Consider the following 22,219-nt stretch of genomic DNA (forward strand, 5'->3'; position numbering starts at 1 on the left):
CATAATAATATTGCTCAAAATCTGTTTCATATCAGCTTCATTATTTTACTGGCTCTTGCATTAACCAATAATTTGGTTACATCGTTGACACATGATTATTTGATATTTCTACAGGTCATATGTTTTAGTTTGGGGAAAATTATACTTTGACAGTATTCAAAATTTTTTCTCAGATATAAGCTATATACAAAGTTTGCTTGCAGTTTTGTCATGAAAATGTTAATTTTGTACAACCATGTAATATTTTCTTGTATAACTTTTTAATAGTTTCATTGGTGTGACATAATTATATAATTACATTATCATAAAGAGGGCCAAAGGTACTCATTTATATACACACACAAAACATCTTTTGGTGTTTTCCTCTCTGCACCTCACCCCACTATATCCCTTCTCTCTCCCCTTACATGCTAGTGAGATTGGTAGTGAAACATTCATACATGAATGTAATATTATTTGGTCTGTTTCCTTCCTGAAATCAAAAAACTTCTGCACAGCAAAGGAAAGAATCACAATTCTGAAGAAAGAGCCTATGGAATGGGAGAAGTCTGCCAGCCACTCCTTGATAGAAGACCAGCATCTAGAATATACAAAGAAGTCTTGTATATCTTTTGAGTTTCCAATCTTGGTCAGGAAAATCTCATACTGTCCTAGAGCCTACATAGAAGCACACAGATTTTCTTATAAGTATCGCTGTGGTTGTTTTGTGTATAGATAAAATAGTGTCATCTGGACACTTGTTTGCTCCAGAAGAATTTATGAGCTAATTTATCCCTTTCTAACCATATTCCTTGTTACTGGGAACTGTCCATGTATATTGGCATCTTTCTGGATCTCTACTTTATTCAAATCATTTAGCTATTCCTTTCTAATACATATTAATTCTAATATGGTGGGCTTTTAGTATATTTTAATAGCCAGCAAGTAACAACTTATTTAACTGTTTTTCTTTATATATTCAAGGTTTTTGTTTGTTTTTAGGTGATTGTAGAAACTATTATTGGATATTTATTTATACATACATATTTCAGTTGCAGATAAAAATCTGAGCTATTCTGATTCTAATTGTAGTCTTCTTTGAAGGATGTCTATTAACATACTATATATTATTTTAGAAAAAAAGCATTACTAACACAAAATAGATAATTTAGGGTAGTGGTTCACAAGTCTTGTTGAACAGTTGATTCATCACAGGGCTGTTAAAAATTCACAACCAGACCAGTTAAATCCCAACTTTTCCAAGTGTATTTAGTTAACAGGATCTTTTAAATCTCTTCTGATGACCCAAGATAAAGTCAAGTTTAAGATCATTGATCCAAGGATTAAAGTCACTTCTGAATCATGATTTGAAAAAATTCTGTCTTCGTGTACCTCAGAAATTAACATAATTGAAGGATTAAAGATGGCAGAATAGCGGAAGGCAGCATGCTTGGGTTGCTCTGAGACTCAGAATTCAACCAGCGGGAAGACTGTTTCTTGGCAAGAAAAGAAAAACAGTGAATACTCAACAGAAGACTGTCAAAAAGTAGTTGAATTGAAAGCTGCACAAAGAGCAGGGGACTGAAAAGAGCAGCACTTATCTCTTCTGATGAACTAAGAGCTGAGGCAGGAGGCATCTTGGTGAGCCCACACTGGAGCTGCCAGAATGCAGTTCCATCTTATCGATGAACTCCAGAAAAGAAGCTAAATCCTGTCAAGCCAGTGATTTCAGAGGACAAACACAAAAAATCAGTCACATTCTTCTCCCCATGCTCAAATACCTCCATACCGTGAATCTCCAAATTACCCAACCAAATCGCCCAGCACACTCCTGCAGCTGCAGGTGAACTCCAGTACTGATCCTTACCGCGGGGTCTCAAATGACGACTATACGCCTCATAAGGACCACGGTGAATCTCTAGACCACACAGCCAAATTGCCCAGAAAAATCCTTCAGCTGCAGCTGGACTGATTGGGACCAGGAATCTAAGATCATTCCTGCAGTCACCGAGTGGCTTCAATTGGGCTCTTCAAGACTGGGAGTTTACAGACTACATGGACTCATGTGGAAATGACAAAACCCATGGGTTCTGTGAGTTTGCAAATCACCCAGGAGTAAGGGATATAGGTGGGAAAAGCAGAAATGTAAATCAGCAGAAAATCCCTACAGAAACTTGGGCAGAACTTAGAGTCAGCTGTCTGCCCCACCCCTATGGGATTCGAAGCAATCACCAGAGAATCATTAGCAATGATGTGTTTGGGATGAAATAATTTAACCAATCATGCCCTATGCTCAGAAGGCCATAAATTCTCACCAGATGGAGTTTGGGCACCATAAATACTGAAGCCATCACCTGGCAAGGTTGCACATGATCACAGCTGCGTAAGCAACAGTGGCGTCCCTGGGGCTAAATAACTAAGTCGCTCATGCCACAGGTTCAGATTGGTATAATATTTCCCCTGGCAGAGTTTGTGCCCTGCAAACAGGAAGTCCAGGAGCCAGCAGGATTTCTTGAGATCATGGCTGGCAGAGCAGCTGTGGCATCCCTGGGGCAATTTAACTCAGCCATGCCACAGGCTGGGAAAGCTCTACTCTCTTGGTTAGAAGAATTTGGGTCTAGTGAGCATGATTGACAGTGTTTCACATGATAGCAACCAGGAAAGCAGAAGCCAGCTGAGCTTCAGGTTCCAAAAATTATATTCTCTGTCCCTGTTCAGTTTGGGCCTTGAGAGCACAGAGATCTACAGCCGACCGGAGACGGCTCCTCGCCTATACTGGCTAAGTACTGTGCCCTGTTAAAGAGGTTGTGAGGCAGTAATTTAAAAGCATGGCTAAATGAGACAGATGAATTAAGGCAAATATATACACTCAGCATAAGACTTATTATAAAAAGAAGAGGAATAGACTTAGCACTCCCACACAAAGAGAAAAAGGTGACCAATACAACAGAGCCACAAACCTAAAAATTCTGAGCATGTGAGAATGAAGATCAGTGAGTAAATAATAACCTTTCATAACTCCTCAACAATGGATATCACCAATACAGCAGACATGTCATGCCAGAATTCAGAATTTTGATTTATATATGATCAAAATGCTTAGATATAAAATCAGAGAAAGTATTCAAGACATGGAAGAGCATATCAATAGATAAATTGCGGTCATAAATAGGAACCAAAAAGAAGCCCTGAGTGAAATGAAGAGACAATAACTAAAATAAAGTCATTAATAGAAACTGTCACCGGCAGACTACACCACATGGAAAATAGAGTCTCACTCTTAGAAGACAGCTCATTCAAAACTGATGCATCGACAACATAGTGATTACAATACAACATGGCCCCCAAATTCAAGAAATCCGCAATAACATGAAATGACCTAACCTATGAAAAATAGAAATTAAAGAAGGCTTAAAAGCCAAACCAAGGACATTATAAACCTCTCCATAGAAATATCAAAAATCACCCAAACATGGAAAACAAGATGGACATCCACATATAGGAGACAATCAGAACCCCAATAATACAACGTAAAAGAATTTCTCCATGCCACATAATAATCAAAATGACTAACATAGAGGCAAAGCAAAGAATTATAAATGCATTGAGAGCAAATAACAAGTGACATTCGAGGGCAAAGCATTAAGAAATGCCAAGGTCTGCCGGGCGTGGTGGCACACGCTTGTAATCCTCATGCTTGGGAGGTGGAGACAGGAGGATCGCGCTCGTTCGAAGCCAGCCCCTCTGGCTTAAGCGACCCTGTTTCCAAAAAGTAAAAAAGTATAAAATAGGTCTGGGAGTGTATCCCGGAGGTAGAAGGGCTTCCAGGAACCCCAGTGCCACCAAAAAAAAAAAAAAAAAAGGGCTTCTCAATCCAAATCATGAAAACCAGGAAGGTATATCCAGAAAAGATATCTTTCAAAATTTAAGAAGAAATAAAAACATTCCAACAGAAGCAGAAACTAAAAGAATTCATGGATACCAATCCAGCACTAGTGAAAATATTTAAATAAATAAAGTACAAAAGAAACAAGAAATAAAAATCAGAACGGGGAAAGGGATGAATTCTACCAGATAGGCAACTGAATACAGGAGAAATAACATCAAATAAAACAAAAAGTATAACTCAAAATAACAGGAAAAAAATCTCTTAATAATAACACTGAGCCAGGCATGGGGGTGCACCCTTGTAATCCCAGCATTTGGGAGGCTGAGACAGGAGGATTGTAGTTCTAGGACAGCCTCAGCTACTTAGTGAGGCCCTTTGCAACTCAGTGAAGCCCTGTTTCAAAATAAAGAATAAAAAATAGGGCTGGGGGTATAGCTTGGAGGTAGAATGCCCCTGAGTACAAACCCCAGTACCACAAATAATAATAATAATAATAATAATAATAATAAATAATTAATAATAATAATAATTATTAATAATAATAATCATCATCATCATCATCTTGAGTGCCAACATTCTAAACTCTCAGATTAAAAGACACAGATTGGCAATGTAGATTAAGAACCATAATCCAACTATATGCTGCTTGTGAGAAATAACCATAAAGATAAAGTTATTCATAGGCTAAGTAGAAAGGATGAAAAAGGTATTTCATGCAAATGGAGACTGAAAACAAGCAGGGATGACAATTCTCATATATCACAAAGCAGATTTTAAGCCAAGACTACCAAAAGACACAAGGTGGTTCATTTATTACTGATAAAGGAAACAATACAAACACAAGATATAATGATAGGAAACTTTATGCCCCAAATACGTTGCATGCACTATTATAATACCCTTCAGGATACTGAGGCTAAGGTAGACCCCAAAACAATAATATTAGGAGACTTCAGCACACTGCTATATCAGTACTGCAGACAAAAGACTAATGAAGCCTCTTCAGACCTAAAGAACACTACAAACCAAATGACCCTAAAAGACATATACAGATATACTAACTGACAATCACTGAATGCACATTCTTTTTAGCTGATTATGGAAGTTCTTCCAAAATAGACCATATTCTTGGCCACAAAGCAAGTGCCAGCAAATTCAAAATATGCAATATAATTTTGTGTATCTTTTCAGATAATAATGGAATAAAATCTAGAACAGAAAGACCTAAAGGAGTTACATAAATACATGGAGATTGAATCATATACTTTCTTTATGAAGACTGGATCATAGAAAAAATAAGGGGAGAAATTAAAAAATTCCCAGAATTAAACAAATATAGAGACACAACACACCAAATCTATGGAACACTTTGAAGGCGGTTTTAAGAGGAAAATTTATAGCATTGAATGCCTACATATGAAAACCAGAAAGCCACTTAATAAAAAACAGAAATTAAATAAATAAATAAAACAGCATGGTATTGACACAAAACATTTAGACCAACAGAACAGAATAGAATATACAGAAACTAATCCACATACTTGTAGCCAATTGATTTTCAACAAAGGTACCAAACACATACATTGGAGAAAAGACAGCCTTTTCAACAAACGACACTGAGAAAACTGGTTATCCATTTGTTAAAAAACAAAACAAAACCTGGAATTAAATACCAACTTCTCTCCCCCTATAAGAGTCAACTCAAAATGAATCAAAGACCAGAGACTAAAATTACTAGAGGAGGCATATAACCAGCACTGCAACATACAGGCACCAGTAAAAACCTCCTTAGCAATATCCTCAAAGCTCAGGGAATTAGAAGAATTAACAATCAGGATGGCATTAAATTAAAAAATTTCTGTTCATCAAAGGGAACCACCAAGAGTATAAAGAGAGAGCCTAGAGAATGGGAGAAAGTCTTTGCCAGCAACCCCTTTGATAGAGCCCTCTAGAACACACAAAGAACTTAAAGGGCTTAACCCTGAAAAAAACAAATCTAGAAAAGACTTAACACCGAAAAATCAAATCAAGAAATGGGCAACTGAACCAAATACAGAGTTCACAAAAGAAGAAATACAAATAGCCAATAAATATATAAGAAGTTCAACATCATCAGCAATTAGGAAGATGCAAACCAACCCTACGCTGAGATTTCGTCTAACCAAATTAGATTGGCAATTATTAAGAAATGAACAGCAACAAATTCTTGAGAGAATGTGGAGAAATAGGGGCTCTTAGACGCGGAGTGTGGTTTGCTGATTAGTGCCGTGGAACTCAGGGTGGAGACTCCTCAAAACCTGGCAATGCACTCAGCATACAAGCCAGCTGCACGACTCCTGGATATGTTTCCAAAGGGGTTGAAATCAGAATATTACAGAAAACATGCTCAAGCAGAGTTCACAGCAGTCAAATCATGGAACCAACATATGTGTCCAATGACAGATGAATGGATTACAAAATTATGGGCTATCCATACAGTGGAATTTTACTCAGCATTAAAGAAGAACCAAATTATGGTAGTTTCAGGAAAATGGATGGACCTGGAGGACATCAAGTGAGATTAGCCAGTCACAGCAAGCGAGGGGTCATATGTTTTTGCTCAGATGCAGAAGGTAGAGAGTAATCAGGATGCAAAGGAGACTTAAATAATGAAAGAGAAACCCCATGGAACAAGGGGGATAGTCCAGGAGAGGGTCAGAAAGAGGGAGAGTTCACAAAGAAACATTTCCATTGTGTTATGTACACATGTGAGCATACGGACAGCAATCTCAGTATTATGTGGGGGGAGGGCAGGGGGTGGGGAGGGAGCTGGGGAGCTCACCAAGGACTGTATGCATCTATGTCGGAGTGATAAAACTCTGAACTACACTATGATGTGAGGCTACAGACCATGAATAAAAGTCTATGATATACCACAGACGTACGTAAAAATACATTAACATAATTAAGTTTTCATTTTAAAATAACCTACTAATGTGAAATTGTTTTCATTGCAAGCAAACATTTTCTGCAATGAATTAAATATAAAATGATTAACAATATAGACAACAATCCATGGTATAAACTTAACCATCGGACTCTTGTATGTTTGTAATTTTTTCTCAGCTGCAGATTTCTTGACTGTGTGGACTCAGCTTGACCTGACTGCCCCACAGTGACTCTGGTCAGCTTTTCCTGTGTAGCTTCCCAGCAAACCATACGTAGACAGCACTATTAGAACGGAATCCCAAGCTTTATAACTCAACCTTGCTGCCAGGAGGAACATGGCTGATTCTTTGAGATTTATTTAAGAGAAACAAGGAACACCCCTAGTTTGGATAAAGTCACTTTTGTCTTAATCAATATGTAGGCCCTTTCTTCTGACCCAATTTCTGGGGATCCACTTAGACTTGCTTGCTTTTACCCAGGCCCGCATATCTGTCAATAAGTCCCCAATAAACGGTACCCCTTGAAATCCTGGATGTGTCCTCATATCTTTCTTTAGTCTCCAGGCACCTCAGGGCCAGTTCTCATATGCTGGGGCCAGATTGTCCTGGAACACTGAGCCTCTTTTTTTTTTTTGAAGGACAGCTATTTGCTACAAGAAAGAAATACAACTTCTTGCCACAGAGGAGTGATTGTAGTTGAATGGGCCAAGTCTGACAACTGATTTTGCCAAATGATAAAGCATTTGTCTTCTTAGTGTCGAAGTAACTGGTTTTCTGCTTTTTTAATAAAGAATGCATAAAATTGGAATTACCCTCAGAATGGAATTCTTATATCTAACGTTTATATTTACATGCACAATCTGGAAGGAATTCTCTTTTTTGTTGGTTTTGGTGTAAAACTCGCCCATCCTGGCGTCTGTATTCAATGCAATTGTAGTTTTCTTTGGAATGATAGTTAGGACTGCAAAGATGTTAGGATAATTGTGGTTCTCCTGGTTGACGATAATCAGTTAACGATTACATCAATAAATACATCAACAATTCAGAGCACAATAAAATTTGTATGAAAAAAGGAAGCCTAATTTCTTCAATCATCTTGACTCCATAAATGATATGACCTCCCTCCCTTACATCCACTTAGTGACAGAAATTTGGGCGCTAGCCTCAAAGACTTGGGGATAAGAGATCCTTCCTTTATGGGGGCCCGGGATTGACCTATTCTACTTCTGAGCCCTTTTTGTAAAAAGGGCCTCACTAACTTGCTGAGGCTGGTCTTAAACTTGTAATCTCAGCCCCCTATGCACTGAGATTACGGGTTTGCACCACCACACCTGGCTAGGTGATTTTTCTTTCACGAATTATTGGCAAATCAAGGGTGGTCTTAAGTCCAGGAGGCATGACTTCAGGCTTCTCGACCTAAGATGCTCACTGGCCACACGAATCTTTGTATTTGGCTGGATTTTGAGTACAGAGCCTCCGACAAAGTTGACTTCAGTAATCAAGTGTCTTCTTCCTCCTTCCTGTTCAAGAAATACTTGGCATTTCAGTTCCTCCACGGACTGCTCCATACATCTGCTACTTTTTCACTTAATTTTAGTCTTGCCCAAGGGCCTGCTCCCTGTGGAATCATCTCTTCGCTCTTTCTTTCGCATTTCTCTGAGGATGCATCTTAGCGGTAGTTTTCATTTGTATTTTCTCGGAAAGGTGCTCATCTTAGTAGGCCCCAGACCTGTCCCTCTTCCCCTGTCCCTTTCAGCCTTCTTGAAACATGCACAGACCTATTGCTACATTTCCCCTTTCCACCTGCTAACCCAAGTGATATATCCATTCTGTGGCCTCTTGCTCCACAGCTAAAGATATTATCAGATTTTGGTCCTAAAACCCATAAGCCAACTCCTCAAAGCGCACACCAGGATAGAAAAGATTTTTTTTTAAAGCAGACACAAATAAATAGTCCCATCATGTGCTTCTGTGATTTGCTAACGCTAAGCATGAGCTTGCCCTGCAGTCTAAACATAGGTATTTGTGATTGTAAACATGGAAAAAAGCTTAGTAACTGATCTGAAAACAGTTCCTCTTGATTAAGAGAATAACTCATTAGACAGTTTCATCACAAAATAATTGGTCTCCTGAGGATAATAATACCGCTAACATATGAGATATATGCATTCTGATTTCCGTACAAAAATATAAAGTTATTTTACTTTATATTAAAATGAAATCACCACATTCCATGAGGCAAATTACCCTTTCTTTCCTTCCTTCCTTCCCTCCCTCTTTCTTCTTTCTTTCTTTCTTTCTTTCTTTCTTTCTTTCTTTCTTTCTTTCTTTCTTTCTTTCTTTCTTTGCGGGAATGAGGGGTCCCGGGGATTGAACTCAGGGGCATTCTACCTGTGGATACACCCTCAGCGCTTTTAAATCCTGCTTTATAAGGTCTTGCTTTATTGCTGAAGTCTGACTACAATGCTGAGACTGACCTTGAGCCTGCTATGCTCCTGCCTCAGCCTCCCAAGTCCTGGGATTACAGGCATGTGCCACCATGCCCAGCCTCACACTTACTTTTTAATCTAATACAAGATAAAAATGGTTCTATGCCAACCGCTTAAAAGTAAGAGTTGATTTATTTATTTGTTTATTTTGTGGTACTGGGGGTAGAACCCAGGGACATTCTACCTCTAAGCTATACCCCCATCCCTATTTTTTTATTCTTTATTTTTGAAACAGGGTCTCACTGAGTTGCTGAGGACCTCACTAAGTAGCTGAGGCTGTCTGCGAACTGCAGTCCTCCTGTCTCAGTCTCCCAAATGACGGGATTACAAGTGTGTACCACCATGCCTGGCTTATTTTTAGCTTTTGAGGAACAAAATTCAGCATTTAATGGTGAATAGGGACAGACAGAAAAGCTCCCCCCCACAGGAGAGGGGACCTGAAAAGGGATGCCCTGATATTTTTAAAAATATCATATCAAATGATAGTATCATTTTAAATGCAAAACAACAAGCAATTTCCTTATCATTTTTCCCCCTGGTGCACTTCCTTACCAGAATGAGAGTCTGTGGTTCATGTTTCTTGGCTAACTCAATAATATCCACGCCATTATAATAAATATTTTCTAAACATCCATGAAAATTTTCACGTGCAAATGTCAGGGAGCCTCCAGATGTTGGAATTCCTCCAAAGCTGATCTTAGAAAGAAAAATAATATAAATAACATTGTTTAGTGATCTTTCTGGTTATCTCTTTAAACAGTGATGACTCACAGGTATCACACTAAGTGTCACAAATTCACTTCTTGATTTTTCACTTCTGCTAATTTCAAGTGAACTCCGTATGTATGTATGTATGTATGTATGTATGTATGTATGTATGTATTGCGGTACTGGGGACTGAACCCAGGGGCATCCTACTTCCACCTCCGAGCTACACCCCCTGCCCTATTTTTTTATTCTTTATTTTGAAATAGAGTCTCACTGAGTTGCAGAGGGCCTCACTAAGTAGCTGAGGCTGGCCGCAAATCTGCGATCCTCTTGTCTCAGCCTCCCAAGTGCTGGCATTACAAGCGTGCGCCACCATGCCCGGCTGTGTACTATCCTTTTAGAATGGCACTGGCACTTTTGATGGCTCTTTCTGGCTCCTGATTTTGTGTATAAACTTTAGGGAAGGAGTCAGCCGGCTTTTTCTATACAAGGCAATGTGGGAAGTATTTATGATATGGGGGTCATGCTGCCCTCTGCGTCATCCAACTTGGGTCTCTGTGGTGCAGCGGTCGCAGACAATCTACTGGTGAAGTGTGCGTGCCTCAAGAAGACTGTCCGTAAACGACAGCAACAACAGAAGGGCCGGTCTCGTCCTGGGCCCACAAGGTGCCAACCTCTGTGCCGGCTTCCATCTTTTGCTATTACACGTCAAGTTAAGTCAATAAAGCTGTGCCTAGTCTGGTACGAACCAGAGTCTTTTTTAGACACTGTGCCCAAACCACGTACATCAGAGGCATAGCATAGCTTTCGTGGTTTGCTTTGATCCTTCATACACTCAAAGGAGTCCTGCAAAGAACTAGCAGAACAGATGCTGCTTCATAGTGTGGGTAAAATGGGTGCAACAGCACACACCTGTAATCCCAGTACTTGGGAGGCTGAGACAGGAGGATCACAGGTTCAAGGCCAACCTCAGCAACTAAGAAGACTCTATTTGCAAACAAAAATTTTAAAAAGGCTGGGAGTATAGCTCAGAGGTAGAACACCCCTGGACTTAATAACCAGTACAAAAATCTATTTTAATAATGTGGTAGGATATATACTTGGATTGTAGTGCAAAAAATGTTAAATCATTCAAAACATTAAGCGACTATTTAAATGTTTGCATTAGACTCTTTCGTTATTTAATGAATCTCTTGGCATATATGTGGTTAACTACTCAAAACAATCCTAGATAATGCTTAGAATGATACCAAGACAAGAAAAAAATCCCCCAGGAATCTGTTCATAACCAAACATGTAATATGCCAGACAGAATTTAAAAGGAGCAGGTTCAATAATATTGTCCCCTGCCTTGAAATATCTTCACTTGTAGAAAATTTCTTAAGCCTAAGCACCGTGTCCACTTCTCATACAGAAAACATGATCTAGGATAATAAATTGTCCTAGTATTACTGTGCATCAGTCAGCCTAGGTCTGAACTACCAAGCAATGCTATTTCTCTATAGGATTAGATGTGTGTGTGTCTGTGTGTGTGTGTGTGTGTGTGTGTGTTGTGTGTGTGTGTGTGAAAGAGAGAGAGAGAGAGACAGACAGACAGACTGGGGAACCTGGGGAAATTCTACCTCTCGGCCACACCCCCAGCCCTATTTTATTCTTTATTTTGAAACAGGGTCTTACCAAGCTGCTGAGTCTGGCCTTGAACCGACAATCCTCCCATCTCAGCCTCACAAGTAATGGGATTACAAGCGTGCTCCACTACACCTGGCTTTTTTAAGGTATAGTCCCACTCAAATTATACAGTGTATAATAACCTCAGGATTAAGATCCAGGTAACTGGTTCCTCCCTCTGCCTGAAGACGGTGGGCGCGGCCGTCCAGGGTGAGGTTGACGTGCGCGTGCCGGCGCTCGAGGGTCACAGAGTGCCAGTGCTCGTCGTCCAGCAGGCTGCCCAGGGCGAGGGCCCTGTGAGCATCCGTGGGGGGCATGTTAGCACTGCCTTGAAGGAGGAAGCAGAGCACATGAGTCGGTCTTGTTAGCAATCCTGGCTTCCCTGTTAGATCAGCATTACAATTTCCGTCCATCCTCCCGGCCCACGTGGTTGTCATCTGACTTTCTCTTCATCCTGAACGTGGTATCTCTGCCTCTTTTGTTATTTCCCTTTTATTCATTCTTGAAATTGAATTTTTGGCGATTCATTTTTTTTTTTTTATAATTTCCCATGACATTCACGTTTGCCTTGCGAGTATTTTCTTTGCTAGGACGTCAGGATCAACACCAGCTCACAATGTCATTGCAACTATTCTTATCTGTGTGCATATACATAATCCTACTATATTGTAGATTACAAATAGTACACTTTAATGGCCTTCCTGCACAGTTGTCAAAATAGATGCTGTCTACATGAATCACAATGGAATATCCAAACCCGTTAGCAAGGTTCTTGGACATCATTGATGTTTTCCCATGACAATTCTACTCTGAACTCATTATCCTGCAGTAACTTTTAGTATTTCTTTTAACTCTAAATGTGTTCTAGTTTCTATGATAAATTCCATGGTCCCTGTAACTGTGAGAGGTTAAGAACCAACAGATGTGTGTTCATCCAAACAGGTCTTTTTTCTTAAACTACTGGCATGAAAGTACAAATATGTTTTACCTGAATTAAGATAAAAGACAAGTTTCCCTTGTATTAATTCCAGAGTCATGTGATGTCCATACTGTGTATCTCCAATGTGGAGTAGAACTCCGTTGTTCTTCAAGGTTTTAAATTTCAGAGAAATAATATCTTGTATTGGTCTTATAGATTGCTTATCAGCTCTGTACAGCAGAGTACTTTGTCCATCAAAATAAGCCACCTCAGATCCTAGGAAAGAGAATATTATGGTAATTGTTAATATAATATGCTATACATTAGCACTTTGAAAATATAAGCATCAACATACCACAATATACACATATAAACACACACTTACGGTCTTCCCATTGAAGAAAAACACTGACAGTGCAATTTTTGCTTGTATCAAAGGTTGATATACCAAATATCCACTGGTTGACATATCCCAGTTCATCATCTTTTTAATAAAATTAATCATTTATTAATAAAATTAATACTTTTATTAGTGTATTCCCATTGGCTCTTATCTTCATAGTGGCCTTTTTCTTCTTGTTATATTTTATTTAAAAAATAATGATGCCGTATTTCCATTTCATTAATCCTTTATTTCAGGATCATTCTGAAGGAAATATCAGTGTCACTCAACCTCAGTGGCTTCTTCAGCCCCAGTAGCTTTGACGTCTCTTGATTCTTACACATACACACACTTGAGTAAAGAGTTTTCTGTTTGTATAGGATACACACATGCACGCACGCACACCCTGCTGGTTCCGTTTCTCTGGAGAACCCTCACTAATAAACCCTCACTTGGTTTCTTTGTTGTGAGATCATGAATTCAATAACACTATTTGAGGTCTCTGGCTGCAGCCTGTCACGACTACAATCCTGTCATTTTCTCTCAACTCTCTCTCTCTCTCTCTCTCTCTGACGGAGTCCTACAATTTCACTATAAAGGTCACAAGCTTTCAGTTCATCAAAAAACAAGCATGTTTTATCAATAATACGAAATAACCTCTGTCAAAGCAATTGACAGTTGAACAGTCGCCCTATAAAAATGTTACCCAGAAGAATCTCGTTTCTTTAAAAAAATATCAAAAAGGAAAAGAATCAATTATCTTCATACCAAATATACCTGTTTAATAAATAAAGATGCATGAGAAAATGGAAGCATTTTAAGCTGATAAGCTGATATAATTCAAGCTGAGATGGATTATTTACTGTTTAATTTCACGGAAGCATCACTGCTCATCGTGAGCGTGATTATCCATTCCATCCAAATTATAAAAATTACACACAACATATTGCACCTCAAAAAGTCATCCATCTGGTACAGCTACTATTTGAAAATTTACAAGTCTGATTTTCTCACTTTGTAAAAGACATTAATATACTGAGTACATAAGGAATACATTCCACTACATTCTGTATAAAGTATCTGTAAACTAAGCAATTATTCCTTGTCATATAATTCATTTTATGTGGACAGTTAAAAACAAAACTCTCTGTCAAACCACTTGATAGCCAGATGGCCGCAAACTAAGGGAAACTTCTAAAAAGCGAGTAAAGTCTTACAGTTTGGCTTTTATTGCTTCCTTATGTGTTGCTAAAGACAGCGGTAACATCGGGGCTTTTAAGTTTCTTAGTTGGTCAACAAAACACTTAGTTTCTGAAAAGGTCTTGGCTGGTCTATTTCGATCTGTTTTCTTCTTTTTTCCCCTCATTCTCACTACAGCTACTGTTCACCTGTAATAGCTGTATTGATCTTCCCAGGCACGTGAAAGATATTTCCTGAACCATTTTCCTCAGGCAAAAAGGAAGAGTAAGAAGTCATTAGGCAGGAGATGGGAGCAATGACCTTGAAAGTCTTGTTCTTTAGCTGATGACGCCTGGACCTCTGTCCATTGTGACTGCTCATGCTTTTATCTAGAAATTTAACCACATGCTTTTTAAAAATTTTTTGCAGTACTGGGGGGGGGGATTGAACCCAGGGACATTCTACCTCCGAGCTATACCCACAGCCCTATTTTTTGTATTTTATTTTATGTTATTGTATTTATTTATTTAATTTTATTTTTTGGTGGTACTGGGGGTGGAACCCAGAGGTTTTCTACCTCTGGGCTATATTCCCAGACCTTTTTTATTTTTTTAAATTTTTTTTTTTTTTTTTTTTTTTTTTTTTTGGTGGTACTGGGGTTCCTGGAAGCCCTCCTTCCTCCGGGCTACACTCCCAGACCTATTTTATATTTTTGAAACAGGGTCTCTTACGCCAGCACGGCTGGCTTCGAACCTGCACGATCCTCCTGTCTCCGCCTCCCAAGCGCGGGGATTACAAGCGTGCGCCACCACGCCCGGCTTTTGTACTTTATTTTAAAACAGGGTCTCACTAAGTAGCTGAGGTTGGCTGCAAACCTGCGATCCTCCTGTCTCAGCCTCACAAGTACTGGGATTACAAGCCTGCGCCACCACACCCGGCCCTGACCACATGCTTTTAACATGATATGTATATTTTTAAACAAAAACAAATCAGTAAAATAAATTTGAGAAAAAAACCAGCAAAATCTACTCAGGCCTCATCTGTAAAGTCAATACATGTAAAACTGGAAGTAAACCACGGATCATGCTTGGGGCAGCTCACACAGCTCAATAAACAGCTGCGACCAGCCTCCCAAGGTGCTGGCTGGCGGGAAGCGTCCCCCTGGCTCTCTCTCCGGTGTGACCCACTCACTGGAGAAGTAGATCTCTAAGGCCTAGGGCTTAGGTTTAAAGTAAACCTCTGTCGGCCATGGCAGGGCGTGCCTATAATCCCAGTACTTGAGGAGCTGAGACAGGAGGGTCAAAGGTTTGAGACCAGCCTCAGCCACTTATCAGAACCCCCAGCAAATTAGTAAGATCCTGTTTGTTTGTTTGTATAATAATTTATTTGTTTATCTTGGTGCCAGGGGTTGAACCCAGGGGCGTTCTGTCTTCCAGCTATACCTCCACGGTACTCTTTTTGCTTTGTGTTATTTTGAAACAGAGTCTTGCTATGTTTCTGAGGCTGGTTTTGAACCTGTGATCCTCCTGCCTCAGCCTCCCAAGTACTAGTATTACAGGCATGCACTACCAAGCCCAGCTGAAACCTTGTTTCAAAAGAACAAAGTTTAAAAGGCTGGGGATGTAGCCCAGAAGTAAAATGTCCTTGGGTTTAATCCCCAGTAACAAAAATGACTGATTAAATAAATGAATCAATAAATGTGAAACACCCACCTGTCCACAAAGATGATATTTTTTAGCAGTTAAGCCTGGCATGGTGGTGCTTGTTTGTAATCCCAGTACTTCGGAAGCTAAGTAAGGAGAAACAAAGGCTGAAGCCAGCCTCAGCTACTTAGTGAAACCCTACGCAACTTAGTAAGACCCCGCTTCAAAATAAAGAATAAGCAAAGAATAGGGCTGGGGATGTAGCTCAGAAGCAGAATGCCTCTGCTCCATCCCCAGTACCACAAAAATATAAATAAATAAAAAGATTTTTAGCTATTAAACTCTTCTAAGAGAAGATAAGAATTTCGATAGCCATCATCAAGGCAAGCAATCCCCTATACAATGTATTTGAATCTAGACACTAAAATAATACCATTGAGTATCACGTTTATTGTAATCTTTCATCAGAAACTTTCAGGAAAGATTTTCTTTGTATGAAATCTAATATTGTAAATAGGAAACGTAGAAGAACGCTGGACAATTAAGATCACTTACGGTTACGGCAGAAATACAAACTTCCTCAGATTCTTCAGAACACAGGACCTCACCGTGAAAATGAATGGAGGCCACTTGGTCTTGGCTTCGAGCAGAGACTGCTTCTCTAGTTTTACACGAACTTAGCTTACAGTTGCTGACTTTATGAATTGGGGTGGTAGTTTTTTGTTTTTTGGTGGTACTGGGGTTCCTGGAAACCCTTCTACCTCCGGGCTACACTCCCAGACCTATTTTATTTTATTTTATTTTATTTATTTGGAAACAGGGTCTCCTAGGCCAGCGAGGCTGGCTTTGAACCTGCGTGATCCTCCTGTCTCGCCTGCCACGTGCGGGGATGACAAGCGTGCCCACCACGCCCGGTGCGGGGTTGTAGTTTTGACTGCCGAGTTTCACCATTAACAGTGCAGGCCCCCTCCTGTGTTAGGCTACACCAGGAGATCCAGAACTACTTTTCCCGTGCAGAGATGAAGTTTGTACTTCTATTTTAAGATTCTTTTGTTCTAGTCTCACCACCAACCCTTTTCTTTTTGGTGCAAACTATAAAACAGGAGTAGTTTGGAACACAGGCTAAGGCGTTATTTTGAGTGGGGTAGGTTGCACCTCCTCTCCGAGCCTCAGTTTCCCCATCTGTGAGGTGCCTGCCCCTCTCACAGGTCGTGGTGAGAAGGACAGTAGGGCATGTGCTCAGCCCACACCGGGCCTCGCGGGACTTTGCAGAGAAAAGAGGCGGGAATTCGCCGAAAACGACACACGGAGGATTTTTGAGAGGCGGGCAGCTTGAAATGATAACAAAGTTAGTTTCTGAAGGGCAGGAGGCACCTTTGGTTTCAGGCCACGTGGTTAGATCCCATCTTGCCAGCAGAAAGAGATTCACAGGCATTCCCACTTCTGCGGCCCCTGCTCCTCCGGCCAGCTCCTTCCGGCGGCCTGAGTCTCACCCAGAAGGATGCCACCTCCTCTTCTCATGTTAGAGGTGAGTGAGATGCAGAAAGCACATCATTACCATATCTCTGCCATCCTGCCCCTAAATACTCAAGAGCTAAAGACAGAGGTTCACGAGTACTTCCCCATAGGATGAAGAATACGGTCAGAGACAACACTCACATCTCAGAACAAGGGCACCAGAAGTGATTCTGCCAACATGTGTGTTATGTCCCTACCCTGCAGCTCATAGTCACCGAAGCCCTACTATGTGGCACGTGCCAGGTGGAGGGGAAAGCAGAAGGCGGTGGGCCATGTTTGTGGAAATTGCCGCATAGAAAGGAGGGCACAGCGGGACGCAGTGTGCACGCCTGTAATCCCCGTACTTGGGTGGCTCAGACAGGAGGACTGTGGTTCAAGGCCAGCCTCGGAAGCTTGGTGAGACTCTGTTTTAAAATAAAAAGAATATAAAGGGCTGGGTGTGTAGCTCAGAGATAGAATTCCTGAGTTCAGTCTCTAATACAAAAAATAAAATAATAAAATAAAATGAAAGAAAGTAGGATGTAGATCCTGAAATATGCTTACTACTGCTACATTCACAGTGACGCTTCTGATTACGGGAATTTGGTCTTCAGAGACTTCTGAGAAAGGATGTGTACTTCAGACTCATGAACACTGTGAAATCTCTGGAGAGCCAAGGCAGAAATAAGGATTTCACTTGTTATTTCCTGGAACCACATTTTTACTTCCTCCTGTTTTACACCCAAACCCTTCCTTCCTTCCTTCCTTCCTTCCTTCCTTCCTTCCTCTCTCTTTTCTTTTTTTCTTCCTTTTTTCAGTGCTTGAGATCAGAGTCCTTTTGACTGTAACAGTTCATTCGCATTTCCTTATGAGGTTCTAAATCGGAATGTCCTTTTAAATCGTAACCATCGGGTGGTGTAAAGCTTTATCATTTGGATTCCTTTATCTTTCTCTAACGAGCAGTGATGTTGATCAGTCTTAGTGCAATGACTGATTGAACAACATGGATTTTATAGAATAGATTGCTCAATTGGAACATTGGATATTAATAATTGCCTTTTCAGCTACACAAAAGATCTATTAAAAATACCAAATGAGCCGGGCGTGGTGGCGCATGCCTGTAATCCCCGCGCTTGGAAGGTGGAGACAGGAGGATCACGCAGGTTCGAAGCCAGCCTCCGCTGGCTTAAAAGACCCTGTTTCCAAATTTAAAAAATATAAAAATAGATTTGGGAGTGTAGCTCAGAGGTAGAAGGGTTTCTAGGAACATCAGTATCACAAAAAAAAAAAGGAAAAAGGAAATATAGCTCAAGTTTTATTTGCTATTATTACTGGAGTTATTACTAATGACCTAATATCAAAAGTATCTCCCTTACCTGAATTGCTAAGATAAAAGTAAAACAAATATCTAAAATTTGGATTATTTATCCAGTCTATATTACTCTCCATTAGATTTTTTCTCATTGCTTGTCCATTCATTCAACAAAGGGCAAAAGTGAAGGCTCTTATGTTTTCCCTTTTTGTGTGTGTGTGGTGCTAAGGATTAAAGACAGGAACATTCTACCTCTGAGCTGCCTTCCAAGCCCCAAGTTTTTTATTCTTTATTTTGAAACAAGGTTTCACTGAATTGCAAATGGCTTCATTAAGTAGCCGAGGTTGGTGGCCAACCGGATCCTCCTGTCTCAGTCTCCCAGATGTTGGGATTACAAGCATGCGTGCACCACCAGATGTCGGGATTACAAGCGTGCGCCACCATGCCCGACACCTTATGTTTTTTCACATAGTTCAAAGCTACAGAGAAAATGGGTAACAAGAAAAAGTTTAGGTAAATGAGGAGAGAGACCAGTAGGATAGTGGGAGGGGGTTGGAGCAGGGATGTGGGTTGGGAAAAAAAGAAGCTTGAGTTGAAAAGTCTATGCCCATTTATGAAGGTCTCACTACCAGTCTCCCACGCACAGGGCTGGAGGTGGGGAGCAGATGGTACCCAGAGGGAGTCACACCGAGTGCTGTGTGCTTGTATGCTTATACCACTCTGAACCTCACTACGATTCATAACTGCAATGTGCCAATAAAGGTATTTTAAAAGAATGTGCTTCGATTTAGTCAGTACTGGTGGTATATTGTAGTGGAGACTTATCAACTGTCTTGTTTCTGCCCCAATACTCGCTGATACCCAACAGTACACATCTGCAGAAGTTGGCAAAGTCCGCAGGCTGCACGGCCCAGGCGTCTTCCTGGGATCAGTCATGGAACTTTCGTCTTTCAGCTATTACTCCAAGGAGCTGAGTCATGTCTCCTCCTGAAGGACCATCGGGTAATGCAAATCCCCATCAAAGAGCATCTCTGCTTAGAAGTCAGTAAACCCGACGTTGTTTCAGAGAAGCAGGAGGACAAACTAATATCTTAGCATCAAAGCCAAGTCCAAAGCTTCAGACACAACAGACATTGCAACGGGGAGCCCAGTTACAGAGAGGGCGTAGTGATGGGAGGAGGTGACCAAGGGAGAAAGGCCGATGGCGAGACGGCCCCTCGCATCTAACGCGTCATAGAAATAAAAAGGATAGGACCGGCGGCAGCAGGAAGCCAACGGGGCGGATGGGGGTTGAGCAGTAGAACATGATATTAGCGTCTGAGGCAATAAATATTTTCATGGATAGTGGATTACTATTATGCATCAGAAAACTAACATTCTGTACGGCTTAAGCTGCGATTGGCAAAGAATGTGGGCAAGCTGGTGTGAATGCTATGGGTATGATGTGAGCGTCCAGCCTGCCCACACCTACGGCGCTTTCGATATTTCCACCCAGTCTCTTTGGATTGTTCTCCAGTTCAACACAGGACTCTTCTTTTATTGTTCTATTTTGACAAGAATTGATGATGATATGAAGTAATAGTCCAAATATATTCTCGATCATAAAATAACAAATGTATAAAAGAATCGTGCTGTGCAATTTCACTGTTCACTTTCTATTTTTATGTTATATCCATGTTGGATCTTTTTTTTTGGGGGGGGGACTGGATATTGAACCCAGGGCCATTCTACCTCTGAGATTTTCCTCCAGCCCTATTTTATTTTTTATTTTGGAAAAAAAGTCTCACTAAGTTGTTGACGATCTCACTAGATTGCTGAGGCTGGCCTTGAACCTGCATCCCCCCATCTCAGTCTTCCAAATACTGAGATTACTGGCATATGCCACAAGGAACGCTAGACAGGTTTTCTGCCACAAAACGACACCCCCAGCACTTTTTAATTTTGAGACGGGGTCTTACGAAGTCGCCCAGGTTGGCTTCAGACTTGTGATCCTCCTGCTTCAGCCTTCCCAGTGAGTCTTTCTACCTTGATTATATCTAATAAATGAGAAAAAGAGGCTGACTGAACACAGAGACATATATTCCCACTGAGCAAGGTGCAGGTGCAGCCACAGCTTGCTGTCCACGGGGCTCATGGGGACATTAATGGAATGCAGTTATCACGGAGACACTGCAGACCAGGCGCTGTGCCTGGGACCCCGGAGCCCCAGCGTCAGCGCTGTATCCCCACAGTGAGTGGCGGCTTCAGAGAGACAGCATCATCGATTACTGGTTTGAATTTTATTACTTTTATTAAGTACCTAGTATGTTGAGTCTTTTGTTAAGCTCTGGAAAAGTAAACATCATTCAGTATTGATTCGGCACCACATGAAAAGTCATCGATAAAAGAGTAAAGTCTACAACTTTACCAAAAAGAACAAGAAAAAGAAAATCCGTTCTACCTGCACAGCTATTTAAAAAGCCAGAAGAAGCCAAGTTCACTTGAAGTTTGGCTGTTACAGCCTCTCGTGAGATGTCGATTTCGCTGGAGGAATAAACACCACTTACTGTAGGCACATCCGTACACTTCAATCCGCATCCCGATCCTGCCCCTGGGGCTCCAGGACAACGGCAGGAAGCGCAGGAACCTGGCCTGGAAGGGAGGCCGGAGTCGGTAGTGCACCACGCTGTCCGCGTTCGTATTTCCCGCGAAGCCCTGAGAGCAGGCCAGAAAAGAGATCAGCGCATCTGCGAGACAGCGTCTCCGCCTTCCCCCCTCTCCTGACCTCCCTCCTTTGCTTTGCTTCTTAGTTCTGGGGATGGAACCCAGGGGGCTTTCTATCTCTGAGATACATTCCCAGCCCTTTTGTTTTTGTTTTAATTTTTTGTTTCTGTTTTTGTTTTCCTTTGCTATAGGGTCTTTCTAAATTGCTAAGGTTGGCCTCAAATCTGCAATCCTTCCGTCTCAGCCTCCCAAGTGCCGGGGTTACAAGTGTGTGCCACCATACCCAGCTCTCAAGTTTATTTTTAAGTATAGCCTCTGGAAAATAGACTCCTGACTGATAGGAATATACCATGACCTAACAAAAGGCATTTATTGTCTTTTTTGTTTAATGGAATGGAGTTAAAATGGGTTAATTAGTATTTAAGGAGTTTTAAATAGGCCCAAGTTAATAATTAATGAATAGAGCAGACGAGGGATGTGCTATTTACAATTTCAGAGACCTAAATACAAAATCAAACACTTATTACCTATGCTTAAAGTAAACTCAAGAGGCCAGGGAGTATCACTCAGTGGTAAAACACTCGCCCACACGTGCAAGGCCTGGGTTCAGTCCCAAGCACTGCAAACCACAGGTACATACACTCATATATGTATATATTTTTTCAAATTATATATATATTCAAATATTTGAAAAATACATAGTGTATGTAGATATATAAATATGCACATCATATGGAATCACTTTAATTCACTTGAATTCTGAGGAATCACATTATTCATATCTTATTAGAGTGATAACTAGTTCCATAGCATAACAGCAAAATGAACTTTAAAAATACAGACATTTAAAAGAATCTATACTAGTATTTCAGGGACAGAAAACTTGGGGCTTATGATTGAAAGGACCTTACATTTGATAATGAA

General features: G+C 40.6%; 1 protein-coding gene across 1 annotated transcript in view; it reads right to left on the minus strand.

Moving 5' to 3' along the window:
• Positions 1–22,219, minus strand: part of LOC308272287 (contactin-associated protein-like 3) — a gene marked incomplete at both ends in the record, with an annotated part of 163,953 nt that overhangs the window by 65,564 nt on the left and 76,170 nt on the right. Inside the window, 4 exons of the mRNA XM_080709029.1 lie at positions 9,837–9,980; positions 11,804–11,988; positions 12,649–12,855; positions 21,139–21,286. Coding sequence (XP_080565155.1) covers positions 9,837–9,980; positions 11,804–11,988; positions 12,649–12,855; positions 21,139–21,286 — 684 coding nt within the window. The remainder of the gene's footprint in view (positions 1–9,836; positions 9,981–11,803; positions 11,989–12,648; positions 12,856–21,138; positions 21,287–22,219) is intronic.

Source organism: Muscardinus avellanarius (genome assembly GCF_963383645.1).
Source record: "Muscardinus avellanarius genome assembly, chromosome: 13".
Lineage (NCBI taxonomy): Eukaryota > Metazoa > Chordata > Mammalia > Rodentia > Gliridae > Muscardinus > Muscardinus avellanarius.